Source organism: Vipera ursinii, assembly GCF_947247035.1.
Source record: "Vipera ursinii genome assembly, chromosome: 4".
Lineage (NCBI taxonomy): Eukaryota > Metazoa > Chordata > Lepidosauria > Squamata > Viperidae > Vipera > Vipera ursinii.
In genome coordinates this window covers 109,174,515-109,190,244 of record NC_139514.1, presented here as the reverse complement: position 1 = coordinate 109,190,244, position 15,730 = coordinate 109,174,515, and the positions used below count along the sequence as shown (strand labels likewise).

General features: G+C 39.6%; 1 protein-coding gene across 1 annotated transcript in view; it reads right to left on the bottom strand.

The window, feature by feature from the left end:
- The window catches only part of DACH1 (dachshund family transcription factor 1), an 806,874-nt gene that overhangs the window by 288,423 nt on the left and 502,721 nt on the right, over positions 1 to 15,730 (bottom strand). The window contains exon 2 of the mRNA XM_083362338.1: positions 1,627 to 2,098. Within this exon, the coding sequence (XP_083218464.1) occupies positions 1,627 to 1,712 (86 nt within the window). The 5' untranslated portion in view covers positions 1,713 to 2,098. The remainder of the gene's footprint in view (positions 1 to 1,626; positions 2,099 to 15,730) is intronic.

The following is a 15,730-nucleotide window of genomic DNA, read 5'->3' as shown; positions in this document are numbered from 1 at the left end:
TTTAAAACCCTTCTTGACACGGTTACTAAGTGAATCACTGCAGTTGTTCAATTAACTTTGAACAGTCACTTAATAAACTGTTGCAAACTGAGGACTACTTGTATAAGTCTAAATGCTATTGTTATTGCTAAAATCATCAGCCAGGAAGTTACAAAGAACTTCCAAATAACATTCATGTACCTGTAGCCTTCTTTTCCCTTGACTAATGTTAGTGCCTATGATTTTACCATCGGAAAAGCCTTGGGTAGAGTGGAGATTTATGCAAATTATGTACCCAAGTGTTAACAAATGAATGGCAATTAGCCCAGGGTGTGTAGGTCCAAGAGAAAATATGCACACCCAGAAAACTAAGCCATTGCACTACAACCTATTATCAGTGAAACATCAGCTGTCTAGGATGACAAACTGCCCTTGCTAATAGTAATCCAAAGTCCACATTCATGCTCTATTTTTTAATTTGTATTATTGAGTCCCTTTGCTGCAATGTAGCAAGAAACCCCCATTTCAGAGGGTTTCTTGATATCGATTTCAAATATTTTGGCCTTAAATACTTCATTTTGGTAAACTTAAAACTTCGCTCAGCAAAACATGCTTTCAGGAATCAATTCAGCGCTCGATATTTTGAGTAGGTTTCATTCCTTTCAAATTATGACTCAAAGAAAATAAATAATACATATGACTTATTGATGTCCCTTGAAGAATGCTTTGTGGCCTCTGAACAAGGGCAGAAGAGAACAGGTTTCCTGAAACTCAGTCGCAGCAAAAGAGGTGCATTGTCAAGAGATCTCTACGGAAATTCTTAGTCACCCAGTCATCCAATTCAGAACTGGGGAAGCTTTTTGGATGAGAAGTGAAATGTCTTCAAGGGAAAAAAAAAGTCCAATTGCCTTTAAAAAATAAAATCTGTTGGTATTTTCAACAGATCTAGGATTGTTCAGCTGCAGAATCCGAGATTCCCCATTTTTATGAGCTGCAAAAGCTGCAGTGAATAATCCTGTACCTTTTCATGCAATCTAAATATAGCCAAGAGCGGGCCTTCAAACATAGCATCTTCACCTCACAGGGTGTAAAGAAAGCCTTAAATTAGGTCTCTATCTCTGCAAAGATTAAAGGAAAAGAATGAATACCAGTCCAAAATGATACTCTAATTAGTTGTGGTGTCCCTAATTTCTTGATGAGAGTCAGATATATTCTGGCGGTCAGATGGCCCACAGCCTCCACTCATAATTCCACAGCAGAATTAACATAGGCATTTATAACAGGAAGGTCCAGATCATTCAAGCCCAGACTGAGATAGACTGAAGCTGAGTATGGAAAGGAATGAGTGGTGTTGTTGTTGTTTTTTTTTTTGTCCTGTAAACCAGCAAATGTGTGGGATGAGGAACAAGGATAGAACAGTGTCAAGAGCAGAAGTCTTCAAATTCAGCCCTTTTATGACTCATGGACTTCAACTCCCAGAATTCCTCAGCCAGCATGCCTGGTTGAGGAATTCTGGGAGTTGAAGTTCACAAGTCATAAAAGGGCCAAGTTTGAAGACCCCTGCTTTAACTGAATATCAAAAACATGGTATATTTGTTTTGGGTTCAAAGCACTTCTCCTAGATTTAATTAATTAATCTAGACTCACAAATCCTCAACAGATGATGCAGTCACCATAAATCTGATTTCTGGATTAATGTTGTCCTGATTTTTTCCCTTGTACACATCTTCCATGGCATGTTTGCAGGAAATGACAGCACAGTTAACTCTTTGGGGGATGTCATTCCTTAGGAATCTTGCTGTTTCGAAATGCTTTGCTATCAACGTGTCCAATTCGAGTTTCAGTTCTCATTTTAAAGTTTTGGCTTAGTACAGGAGAAATATTTCCTATTTATTTCTTTGTTGATTTAGAAAGCCATACAATTGCTATACATGCGTTCTAATCAAGATTGATTCGATAAAAAATAATAATACAAAGATGTAGAAAAGAAGAGGGTGGTTGAAGGTGTTAAAAGTGTTAAAAGTGTAATTCTGTATGAATGGAAATACTGTATATAATCTGGATATGTTTTCCTAAATATTAAAAAAACTAAACATTTAATATATCCACTACTCTAATTCTGAACTTTTGGTTCTCCAAACAACAGGTGGGTAGAAAGTATAGGCTCCATATCTTGCACATCTGACACTAGGAAAGCAGGCAAAACCCAAAGGTGTTTTCTTTCAAAAGTTAACTGGATGGTCTTGTTTTGCTTGAAGATCTTTTGCTTCTCATCTAAGAAGCTTCAGTTCTGACTGAATGGTGGAGAATGAAAGGAGTTATATTCATCTGGTCATTAGCACTCTTTCTGAGCATCATTGTGCCCTCAGAGTCACTTGAACAGAGCGAAAAGTTGTGGATCCATCTTGGGAAATGCTGAAAGGACTGTGTTGTAAACAGGAGATTGGTGGTGTCACATCGCTCCCCCTGTGTTGAGAGAGGGTTGTTCAGTCTTAATGTCGATGGCCTCTTTGACCCCTCTTTCAAGCCAATAAGTCCTCTCTGTCCAGGATGTGGTGGACCTTTCTGGACATAAATCCTTCCATTCCCCACCACATTCAATAATAATAATAAACCTTTATTGTCAAAGTACAACATGTGTACATTGAGATTAGCTGAGCCTCCCCCCGTGCTCCCTCCCCCCAACACACAGTGACAACAAACCCTCCATCCTACCACACCATGTGAACCAACTACACCACACACCGGCCTCCCAAGTCAATTCTGCATAAGATTATGTGCCATTTAAAAGCCTAACAGCCCACAGATAAAAGCTATTTTTCAGCCTGTTGGTACGGCTGGTTATACTCCTATATCTCCAACCGGATGGTAGGAGAGTAAAGAGATACCGTCCAGGGTGTGAGTCGTCCCTGAGAATTTTCCTCACTCTTCCAAGGCAACGAGCCCTGGCGAGGTCATCCAGTGGTGTCAGGGAACAGCCCACAATGTCTTGTGCTGTACTCACCACTCTCTGTAATGCTTTCCTATCCGCAGCTGTCAGACCAGCATACCAAACCACAATACAGTACGAGAGGACGCTCTCTATAGTAGACCGGTAAAAGAGGGTCATTAGCTGTTGTTCTACCCTGTTCTTCCACAAGACCCTGAGAAAGTAAAGCCTCTGTTGGGCCTTTCTAGCCACCTGGGTTGTATTAACTTTCCAGGTCAGATCTTCACAGAGGTAGACTCCCAGAAATTTAAAGGAGGAAACTCTCTCCACACAGTCCTCTCCGATGTAAAGTGGGGCAGGTTCGTCCTTTTTTCTCCGGAAGTCTAACACCATCTCTTTCGTCTTGCTGATGTTCAGGTGTAAGTTGTTGTTACTACACCAGTCAGAATCGAAAAAGGTTCTCGGAGGAGAAGTGAAACGTCTTCAAGAAAGAACGTCCAGCTGCCTCTTCAAAGAAAGCATTTTTGAGGCAACCATGATCTACATGGCTTACTGAAAATCTCCCTAGATGCACAAAGCAGGGGAAAGTGTTTCCTATGTACAAGTGAGAATCCTGCTTATAACTGAAGTAGAATTATACAAAACGCACACAAACTCTGCTTAGCCCATCAAAAGAATTGCTTTCTTCTTTTGTTTTTTTTAACAATCAATATGGCATTGATTATTTCCAACCCTTCCTTTCTTTTGCATTAGAGTTTGCGACTGACTCCTGCACGCCTGCAAAGATGTAAATTATGTTCCTTCCTGGCAAAACGGCAACCAAATTAGACTTCTGGGCAGACAAACAATTCAATCCAATTCTCTGGATGTTTCTCAAGCCCCAGCTTGACTTTAGGTAGACTCTGAAAAACGAAACAGCAAACAAAATTCTCTCTCTCTCTCTCTCTCTCTCTCTCTCTCTCTCTCTCTCTCTCTCTCTCTCTCTCTCTCTCTCTCTCTCTCTCTCTGTCTCTCTCTGTCTCTCTGTCTCTCTCTCTCTCTCTGGGTCCATGACATTGCAGGCCATGAGAGACTCAAAGTCACTCCCAGCATACCAATTTATTAGTCTATAAAATCTGACACCCTCGATTATTTATGCACAAAAAGGATAAATAATGTACTTTCCCCCCCCTTACTTACCAGAAATATCTGGGAGTGTTTATATGCCGCTCCATCTGGAAGATGTAAATAGTGAAAGGCAGGCCTGACTTCATGATGAAGCTGCTATTGAAATTCTTTCAGGACGTGATATTAAAAACAACTGAATAAACAAAGATAAGAGGGCGAATAGGATTTGAACAGACTTTTTTTTTTAAACTAAAAGAAAAACAAATAAAGTTCCTGGTTAGAGCTTTAACACTGCAGCAATTTTGTCTATGGCTTTGCTTTGGCACATGTGATCCATCACTAGCAAAAGGTCACTAGCCAAGGTTCATTAGCCCCAAACTCGATGGGAGGCATTAAACTGTCACAGAGCTGTGTGACTTTTGGTTCTCAAGAATCACTCTTTCTCCCCTTGAGCTTATTAGGAAGACTCATGTTAGCCCTAATCTTATCTCAGGTTACTTAAGGCTCAATAGAAGCAAAATATGTTCTGGACCAATCCGTCTGAAAGAACTTTCTGCTGGTGGCAAAGATAATACTGGTGTAGAAATGATCATGGACCAGCTTGTGTTCTTCTCTAGAAGGTCCAACAAATTCAACTTTTGTTTTCAGCACAAGAAAAGGTGTTACTGTTGTGATGAATAGAGTAGAGTAGAGTAGAGTAGAGTAGAGTAGAGTAGAATAGAATAGAATAGAATAGAATAGAATAGAATAGAATAGAATAGAATAGAATAGAATAGAATAGAATAGAATAGAATAGAATAGAATAGAATAGAATAGAATAGAGTAAACCTTGGAGGTCATCTAGTCCAACCCTCTGCTCAGGCAGGAAACCCTATACCATTTCAGACAAATGGTTGTCCAATATCTTCTTTAAAACTTCCAGTGTTGTGAGCATTCACAACTTCTGGAGGCAGGTTGTTCCACTGATTAATTGTCCTCACTGTCAGGAAATTCCTCCTTAGTTCCAGGTTGCTTCTCTCCTTGGTTAGTTTCCATCCGTTGCTTCTTGTCCTGCCTTCAGGTGTTCTGGAGAATAGCTTGACTCCCTCCTCTTTGTGGCAACCCCTGAGATATTGGAACACTGCTATCATGTCACCCCTGGTCCTTCTTTTCATTAGACTAGAGATACCCAATTCCAGCAATCATACTTTATATGTGTTAGCCTCCGGTCCCCTGATCATCTTTGTTGCTCTTCTCTGCATTATTCAACTTAGCTCAGATGTATTCAACTTAGGATTTCTTCAAGTCTTACCTGACAGCCAAGCAATTTTTTGTCCTGGTCCTGCATGTGGAAAACAGGCAAATGTGATTTAATATATATATATATTAAAAAGATGTAGAAAGCAAGATGAGTTATAAAAAGGCAGAGCTGTTCTTGCAAGTGGGTCAGTGTGATTCCTTTTTTTTTGTAGGATTTGTTGCAAAAGTTAAGCAGGCAGCTTCCTCAAGAGCCAACAGTTCAGTATGTAAAGGGTCAAAATGGATTATCATCTCATCTCATCTAATAAATAATGTTTTTGCCAAACAAAACCAATTCCCAATAAATTCTCGCTGTATTTACGTGCACCGATTTGATTTAGAGGCCTGTGGGGAGACACCATTTGGTAGCTCAGGAACGTGGAGAGGTGGGTGGTGCACAGCAGAGTAGAAAACTCCTGTGCCAGAAGTGTTATAGTGTCAGGTTGATTTATTGAGTGAGCTTCACTTCGCCGAATGTTCCGAGATATTTATTTCCCTAAAGGCTCGGCAAAGATATGAACAGACCTGCATCCACAGATGTCATCATTGCTCATTTTACCGAGTCATGAAATTTCTCAACTGAAATTCGTCCATCGAAAATTGCTGCAACAGGACAAAGTCAACAGTGTCTTCTCAGCCCGGATCCTCCTGGTTTTAATGGATTTAAAAAAAAAACATAGCTAGACAACATCGGCGCAGACTTAGCAACAAAAGTCCGATCTGGTTTTGCCTCTTAATCATTATAACTGTGGAGTTTGCAACAGAAAGGCTTTCCTTGACAATACAGGTAGTCCTTACCTTACAATAGTGTTTCTAGTGACCGTTCAAAGTTATGGCAGCACTGAAAAAAGGTGCCTTATGACCGTTTTTCACATTTGTGACTTATGCAGCATTTCCAGGGTAATGTGATCAAGTACAGACGCTTAACAACTGACTCCTATTTATGATGACTGCAGTGTTCTGAGGTCAGGTGATCAGCTTTTGTGACCTTCCAGCAAGCAAGGTTAATGGGGCAAGCCAGATTCACTTAGCAACCGTCTCACTAACTTAACAACTGTGGCAAGAAAGGTCGCTGAACGACTTTCTCGCTTAGCAACAGAAATTTTAGGCTCCATTGTGGTCATGAGGTGAGGACTTACCTCTACCTGCAATTGTCGAAGTGAGCAAAGGTATCTCCCAATTTAGAAGAAAGTAAAATGCTTAAAAACTAAATTAAAAAAAAACCCTGAAGAACTTTATAACCGGCAATTTGCGTTGCCCAAGAAAGCCTAGCTAGCCATCTGCCCAATTGTGTGTGTGTGTGTGTGTGTGTGTGTGTTTTAAATAAAGACTCTTCCAAAACAGTTATTTCTCTGGCATCTGTAGTTTGCAAAAGGTGGGCACCCTGTTATCTCTTTCAAATCCACGGATTGCACTCTTTAGGAGACTCAAAGATGACCGACTTTCCAGCCATTTTTTTAAAAAAATATATGTTTCAAGGATTTGGAGAAGCCCCTGGAATAGAGCTTTAGAGTCAAGTGTGAAAGATTTTTGAGGGTAACAGAGAAACGAAAAAAAAGAAAGAAAGAAATCAGAGCTTGAGCAGGTCCATTCCTGAAGACTGTGTTTTACCACAGCACTTCCTACAGTAGCATGAAAAATAAGATGAAAGAGCTCAGTGTGATTTGCCAGAGTCCCTTCAACAACAAGACAGACAAACAGCAGGAAGGAGAGCAGAACAGAAAAGCACATTTTGCAATCAATTGGTATGAATGAATGTATTTCAGCTGAATTTTAACTAGGCTAAGATCATGGGTGCTACAGATGGTGACAAATTCAGAAAACTATAAATTTTCTTGACAGATGGTCTTATATTCCTGCCTTGGTAGGTATATATGGCTCTTCCTTTAACTTCTCAGAGAACATCAAATCTCTCTTCATCTGCTTTTATAAGGCTCCTACAAAAAAAGAGGGGGGTCAAACTATTTTCCAAAGCACCAGAAGGCAAGACCCCCCCAAAAAAAGGATGGATGGATGGAAACTAACCATGGAGAGAAGCAACCTAGAACAAAGGAGAAATTTTCTATTGGTGACAGCAATCAACCAAAGGAATGACTTGCCTTCAGAAATTGTAGGGGCTCCATCTCTGGAGACTTTCAAAAAGAGCCTGGACAGCCATTTATCTGGAATGGTATAGGATCTCCTGCTTGAACAGAGGATTGGGCTAGAAGACCTCCAAGGTCCCTTCCAAGTCTGTTATTCTATGTTCTTCCTCCTGCCCTGTCAATGAGTAGTAAGTAGTAGTAAGCCAACTTTGCTTGAGAAGGAGCTGGAAAGGAATTAAAACGGCAAGATACGGAGCAGCTAGCTCAGTCTTCCCAAATAATGAAAGTATCTCTTCCTCAGGAGATGAAAACTATTTGGTCTTCCATTCATCTTCTTATGGAACTGCCAAATTCGAACTGCCTTCTCAAGTTCATTAGGTGCTATCATCTCCTTTGGGTCAAATGTCACTGTACCTGCAATCATCTAGGTGTGCTCGTGAATATATTCAAGAGAACCTGAATCAATAAGCAAAATGTGGTTTTGTTATTCCACACAGGAAAGAGAAAAGAATCAAGTTCTTTCCAAAAAAAAATATATTTTTTACTTGTCCATCTAAAAAACACAATTCAACAGGAAGCTCATTTATTGGAAAATAAACTACCAATTTGAAGGCAAATACATTCAGATATTTAATCCATATTTGTAAAATGTATCTTATGGTTTGTCATGGTACAGGAGATTTGTAGAGGCCCGTCAAGTAAAACTTAAGTTAGCACCTTATGACAGCCGATCCTGTCTTATTTAAATATGTTAATATTTTTCATTATGCAATTAACAATAACCTTCATTCATTTGTGAAAAACATTTTGCCAAGCATGCACATAAAAAATTAGCAAGTGAAGCAAAATCACCTTAATTTGCTTTGGACCAGCAAATAACCAACTAATTTGCAGAAATCCCTGCCAAGCACTCATATTAAATGCTTCATGCTTATTTTATGACCTCTGCTGCACCTCTCTTCCCAAACCCTGAATCATATGATCATTAACATATTGCAAGGTCTGAAACTTTATTTTTTACATTCTTTAATTAATGCCTGTTTATAGAGGGCCATTGGACTTCAGATCTAGTTAATGAAACTTTCCTCCCCTGGAGCCCAATAGAAAGCTTTCTCCTCTGTTGTTTTAGTAGCTTTTTTTCCAACTGTTTGTTTATACACACTTAATTGATCTCTTTAGTCCCAAAAGCATTTCAGAGACGCAACCTGTTCCAAGGCAAACTAACACCCCCCCTCCTTTATTTTTATAAAAGCCCTGATTGCCCAAGGATATCAGTTTTAATTTGAAAGTTGAAGATTCAGCTTTATTTACACTGTCTAAAAGACAAAATTGATATGGGCCCCGAAGAATTCTGGTTTCACACATTGGCTATGAACGCACACTGTATATAATTATTCCGATGTAGAACACAGGAATTACTAAATGCCACTACGTCTTGTTTTACTGCATTTAAGGAAGCCACTCTTCATAACAAGTTGGAAATAAGAACAAATCAGACTGTCAATGCATGAAATTTTCATGGCTCTTCAATTTACATTTTACATATTTCCCTGCCACAAGACTTGCTATTATACTATTCCCTCTTTTTTTCCTAGCGTAATTAAATTAAAAAAGTAATTGGATGGTGCTGCAATGTCTTAATCACATAGACAAACAGTTTTACAACAGCTTACACCATTTGCCACATGGGGCAATGTCATGATTGCACTAGACTTGAAAAGCAGGAGATCACATCATGACTAACAGGCAATGGGCTAAGGCTTAGCTGGGCTCTGAATGTGGAGAAAGTCACCCACAGATTCTCTTGAGCAGTATCATCATGTCTGAAAGCTCCATTAACTACAACTGGCCAAAACTAGCCAACAAAGAAAGGCTTCTGAGGCTGTTTTACTAAAATATCTCATCTTGATGTCAACAGTTGAGTTGACAATCCACTTTCAATTTAACTTTTTAATGCCATATGCTGTGACTTCAAAATAAAAACCAGTCATGCTAGAGATGTAAATCAAAGGGAGAGGAAAGAGCATCAAATATACTGGGAGAGAATCTGTGTGTGTGTGTGTGTGTGTGTGTGTGTGTGTGTGTGTGTACAATTGGAGAAATTTATCTACGTTTTATATTTGGGGTTTTATCCTACTTAGTTGGACATTATTTCTGACTCTCTAATACTACCTGGAAACTCAAAATCAATGATCAACTTCATTAAAGTCAGATTAATTTTGCAGTTGAATGCTGAATTGCAAAATTGACAGATCATGTTGGTCCCTAACCTTGTGTTGGTATTTACAAACACACCTGCAATTTCCAAGCCAGAAGAATTTATGCACGAGTGAGTCTTCCAGTGGCCATATCTACATTCTGAGACCACAACATCATTCAGAACCTGATGCTGGAGGTAAAATAAACCTGATATTGTTCATCCTAACGCTATATAATAAACCTTCTGTTCAACCCGATACAGAAGTAGGTGTAATCCGAATATTTCAGGCCATTTTGAAGGAAGATGGCAAGATGAGAATCAGTACTGTCACCATACTGAACTACTTGGAAAGAAGGTCCTTCTTCTAGTTGAATCAGAAAGCACCAAGATGGTGCCAATTTGCTCAACAAACAGAAGCCTTCAGAATGACAGGAGATTCTTAGTCATAAATGTCCACTCTAAATGAAAATGTTACTATCCACCCTCTCAGGTAAACTAGGCAGGAAACAAGACAAGATCAGCTAAATCTGATTTATTGTAAGGTTACGTTAAGAGAATCTTGTGAGTCTGAAGGTATAAACTTTCTACCTTCACTTTTAATTATTTCCTCCATTAGGGTGAGTTCTTCCTAGGTTTCTTTCTCTGACTGTTAAGCTATTGAGGGCTCCTGCCCCTCTTGTGTAATCGTTTCCTAGGCAGCATTTCTTTCCCTCTTTCCCAAAGGTCATTCATACATTCCATCACAGTTGCAGAGGAAGAAAAAAACCAACAACTTCTAATCCTGTATATTAGACAACTTGCTATTGTCCAGTCTTTCGAACAGGTTTTATCCTGCACTTGATTGCAGGAAAGGATCAAAGAGTTCCTACTTGGATGGAAAGGATGAGCTAGAGTGCTGAGTTAAGTATAGGAGTCACAATGTAGCTGAAAGGAAAATAGAGTTGGTGAATAAGAGTATTCAAACACCACCAGTCCTGGGACGAAGGAAGCTTAATGGTGGTGATCATCCTTGATGCCCTAGCTAGAAGTATGAATTAATCTCACAAATGACCAGATCAAATGCTATAAAAGGGCATTCACTAATAAATGTTTTGTAATACTCAAAGACATTCCAGGTCTGGATCTGTTGGGCTGTTGTTGAAGCCAGACAATGGATACTTGAAAGTAAAGCATATAGGACTCAAAGCATCAGTTGCGGAAGAATAAGTTGTCTTTAAGGCCTGCTCTCAAAATGAAATCTTCAGAATGAAGATCAATCTTCTTGAACCAGTGTTGTGCAGGTCTCAATTGTTCTTTACCCTCCCCAGGCAAAGAAGATAAGGATGAAGGTATTTGTGGTGGGAATCAGGCTACTACTGGGATTGTTGATGAAAGGGCCTTCAGGGCCATGCAGTTTAATCAAGAATGGCAGCCACCAATGAACAACTTCTCTTACTTCTCTTTTTATGTTCTCAATAAGCAAAGGAGGTAGAAACAAAGCAAACATGATGAGGTCAAAAGAAAGAAGCTACCAAGATAATAACAAACAAAGGGGGTCCATAAGAGTCTTGCCTAGACCATGTGTTCTGTACCACCTGCTACCGGCCTTGCAGAAAGGCAACCCCTGTACAAACGGCAGTGGCTGGAAAACGTCTGAGGCTGGAAAGCGTCTGCCAAGTTTAATTCACAAGCAAAACAACAGAACATGAAACAAGATACCGGAACTTTGATCCTCAAACGGAGCGGTTGCTTTCAGCAACCAGCCCTTCCCCAAACACTCCCTTTATTAGAGTTCAGGGCGTGGCCTCCCTGTGCCTCCTCCCGAGAAGTCCCACAGCCTTTCTCTGCTTGCTTCTGCTTGACTGCCTCCTGCGTCGGGCGTCCTTAAACAGGGCCAGCTGTGGGTCATCATCATCTGCACTGTCGGCCTCGCGCAGCTGAGTCTCCACCAAGCAAGAGGGGCCTGGCTGGGGGCTCTGCGAAGCCTCCAAGCCATCATCAGCAAGTTCGTCTTCAACACCCTCCTCCTCCCCCTCGTCTGAGTCATCCGAGACATGCGAGCCGGCTGCCGGACCCACAGGCTGACCCTGAGTCACAACACCATGGGTGATTGGCATAGAAAACAGAATCTCTGCCCAAAATCTAAGCTATGGAAGAACCAGAACTCAGTGTTGGTGGGAAACCCTTGGGAAAAGCTCTGAAACACAGAGGAGATCAGGAACCAAACATTCTGGATCCCAAAATCCTTCTGGAGGGGGGCAACCTATTGCTAAGCACATTGATTTGTGCTTTAGATTGTAAGCCGCCCTGAGTCTTCGGAGAAGGGTGGGATATAAATGGGATTTAAAAAAAACACAACAAACCTGAAATCAGTTTTCATCTCAGACCAACCAATACAATTCTGGAATCTCCCTGCTGGAGATCAGTGCTGTGTTAGAGAACAGTGTCAACTGAATTGTGCCATTTTTTTTTTTAATGAGGCAATTGGAGTTTCTTGTTTTTCCCTTGAAGACGTTTCACTTCTCATCCAAGGAACTTCTTCAGTTCTGACTGCATGGTGAGGAGTGGAAGGTTTTGTATTTGCACAAACAATGTATGAACCAAGGCATGAAAAAGTCCTATTTCACACAGCCTTCAGATTATGCATAGAAGGATAACGAACATTCATCAAAATTAATTTCTGTGCAATTGGGACGAGAGGATCTTAGGCTTCTGCTTTAGAGAAACTAAGCTTTGGTTTCATGAGGAAGCTATTTTTTTTTTAAAGAAATCAATTAAATGAGATAATTTCCATAACAAAGTTAATGAGTAGATCTGGTAATATTTACTGTATCGGGTTAAGTAAAGAATAGCTAGGACATTGTGTGCAACCTGAAGACAATCAGAAACTCAGAGAAATCTTTATTGTGCAAATTACTCACTCCTTCCGAGCATTACCTGGTAAATTCAGACATCAGCAGCTAAAGGGGTCGTCGGATTTAATGATTGGCCATGTACGGAAAAACCAAGTCGTGTTTCTACGGAGGCTTAATTTCCTGACGTTCTCTCTTGCTAGGGATTGTTACAGACTCTCTGGCAATTTTTTTTCCTTTCAACCTGCTTCTGCCAAACTCAAAAGAGAGGCAAGCCCACTCGATCTTCCCCGTTGTTTAGAAACAAGTCACCCATAGGTGAAAGAAGGGAATAATCACCCAGTCATCATCGCACCGATCTAAAGGGGCTTTGGGCTCAAATGAGGAGGGAAGCAGCGACGCTGCTGAAGGTTTGCAATCCTGAAAGTGGTAAACAGAATCTCTGGAGCAGATAAAATTTTAAATGGCACAATGCAATTAAAGCTGAATTCAATTTCAGAACACCCCTGTCCATCTGCCAGAGCAAAACAAAAGCGGAGGCGCGCCATTATGACTGAATCCCCTGCTCTTGTTAATTTGCTTGCTGAGAGATTTCAATTTCTAGGAAGTGCTCAAATTAGTGTTCAGCCGGAGCTAGATCTTGAGGAACGTAGAAGCAGATGGTGAAAATCTGCCCTAATCAAGTGGCTAAAGCTTCTTCTTTTTTTTTCCTCCTCCTCCCTGATTAAGGTATTTTAATCCTTCCCCCCTGCCTGTTTTAAAACAAATATTCAGCATGGCTCAAACATTCATTTTTAATAAGCAGAAATAAAAACTGTTTTTCACTGCAGAGAAATAATGGCTTGTCTTTTCCTTGTTATTTCAACCAATCTGTAGCAAGAATAACTGCGCAGATAAATTATCTTACTTCTTTACTGTGTGTGTGTGTGTGTGTGTGCGTGTGCATTTTAATTTAAAATGCATTTAGATTTAGCTTATAGACCCAATGGAAATGCTACTGTCTCTGTTTTTATTGTAAGGGAAGTAAGTACAGATTTCATAGAAAACTGTTTTCCACGGCAAGTGTGGATCCACTTAACCGGAAGTAATTGCCAGCGAATTCAACAGAATTTAACATGTGCATTGTGATGCTTGCTTACAACTGTTGCCATGAGGCTTATTCCAGCCAGTTAAAACAATACTAATAATACTTACATTATCACCCTACAGTTTTTGTTAAATGGAACTTATTTCTAACAGCGATCACTCATAAATGTGGTTATCAACAGATGGTCACATATTAGGGCAAACATACCAACAACTATTTGTGTACATAAATGGGTTACATTTATGTGAATTTAGCTAATGCAAAGAGTGATATCCTTCTGAAAAGAAATTAGACCTGCAAAATCAATTCATTGACCCTAGAATGGATTAGATTCTGATTCAAGGAACCATTGATTTACCCATGTGGTAGGGCTATATTACAGGGACGTGGTGGCTTAGTGGGTTAGGATGCTGAGCTTGTCGATCAGAAGGTCGGCAGTTTGATGGGTCGAATCCCGAGTGCCGCGTAACAGAGTGAGCGCCTGTTACTCATCCCAGCTTCTGCCAACCTAGCAGTTCGAAAGCACGTAAAAATGCAAGTAGAAAAATAGGTCATGCCGGCCACATGACCACAGAGACGTCCTCGGACAAGTGCTGGCTCTTTGGCTTTGAAACGGAGATGAGCACTGGCCCCTAGAGTCGGAAACAACTAGCACGCATGTGCGGGGGAACCTTTACCTTTACCTTTAGGGCTATATTACTATTATCCTTCTCATCTTTTATATTACCTTCTCCTATTGGTGTCTTATGATTATATTACTTTGTTGTTGGTATGTACATTGAGAGCTTATGCACCGGAGACAAATTCCTTGTGTGTCCAATCACACTTGGCCAATAAATTATTCCATTCCATTCCATTCTATTCTGGATCACCAGTCAAAAACCCAAAGGTTATGAAGATCAAGCAGATATTCTAAGAGTTGGGATAATATAAGCTCAGCCTGGAAGATGTAACTCTGCTTTAAAACTTATTTCAGTTTGGAACTCAACAGCTGGCACCAGTAAATCTGTATATAGTTTATTGCACCATTGTAATATGAAGGAAAACAGTGATTTACTATACTCGGTTGTCATGAGGGAATACAAAGGAAGGCCAAGGATGGTGCAATAAATTTTACTGTAAGTTTTGTAACAACTTTATATGATAAGTTTATCTGAAAGTTGTCAAGGCCAAAATCAAATCTATTACTGTATAAGAATCCTGTTTGATCTGCTGTTAGACACCCAGATCTCCTGTCTAAAGAAATGTGGAGAGCAAATATTGTTGATGAAGATGAGAAATAAGTAAAATTTGAAGGATGGTTAAGCCCAAGTTTCTATTATAAAAAATATAATTATAGTTTGAAAGGTGATTCTGCATGTTAACCCATAATATCATTAGCTGTGGATTTGCACCAAGCTACAAATGCATCATTAATCAGGAAAGATTGTGATTAATTACTATCCCAAACAAAGTGCTATCATCCAGGATGTTTTGCACAGCATACCGAGTAGTAATAAAATGCGGCAAGTCAAACACACATCAAAATTGGAGATGGTTTGTATGGAGTTCCAAATTGAAAAACATTATCCTTTATAACTTGATTGTATAGTTTACCTAATATTGAAAACACTGACAACAGAAACACTTACCCTAGAGAACCCCTATTTAAGTCTTAAGGCCTCCAAGGGTGTATTATATCATAACCATCCATCTTCAAACTAATTGAACATCCTTGCCTTCAAACTAAGAGTTTTCTCCCAAACAGAACCCCAATTTTAGTTAGTTACCTAGATACACTGTGAAATAAATTCGAAGGACAAGTTAGTTGACTTTTTTGACTCTTTAGAATCTGAGGTTATTTATGAATTTCTGAATCGCTTCATTTATGATGATTGTATGATTTATCATTTGTTGGTTATGTACACTGAGAACTTATGCCCTGAAGACAAATTCCTCGTGTGTCCAATCACACTTAGCCAATAAAGGATTCTATTCTATTTTATTTATTTGTCCTTCAAGACCTACAGGATTAGATTTGCATTCTAGTGTCTATGGTGGCAGTTAAGCATTGGCAGAAAGTATCTGTGCAAATTAGAACACTATTTCTTCACTGCTCCATGTTTTCTTTGCTTCATTTTTTTAAAAAAAAGTTGGAAAAAAATGAAAACTTTGCAAAGACTTAAGAATGACTTCGATGAAGCGTTTTCTTTAGGAGAATTGATACAATAATGCAACAGATTTAGATGGATGATA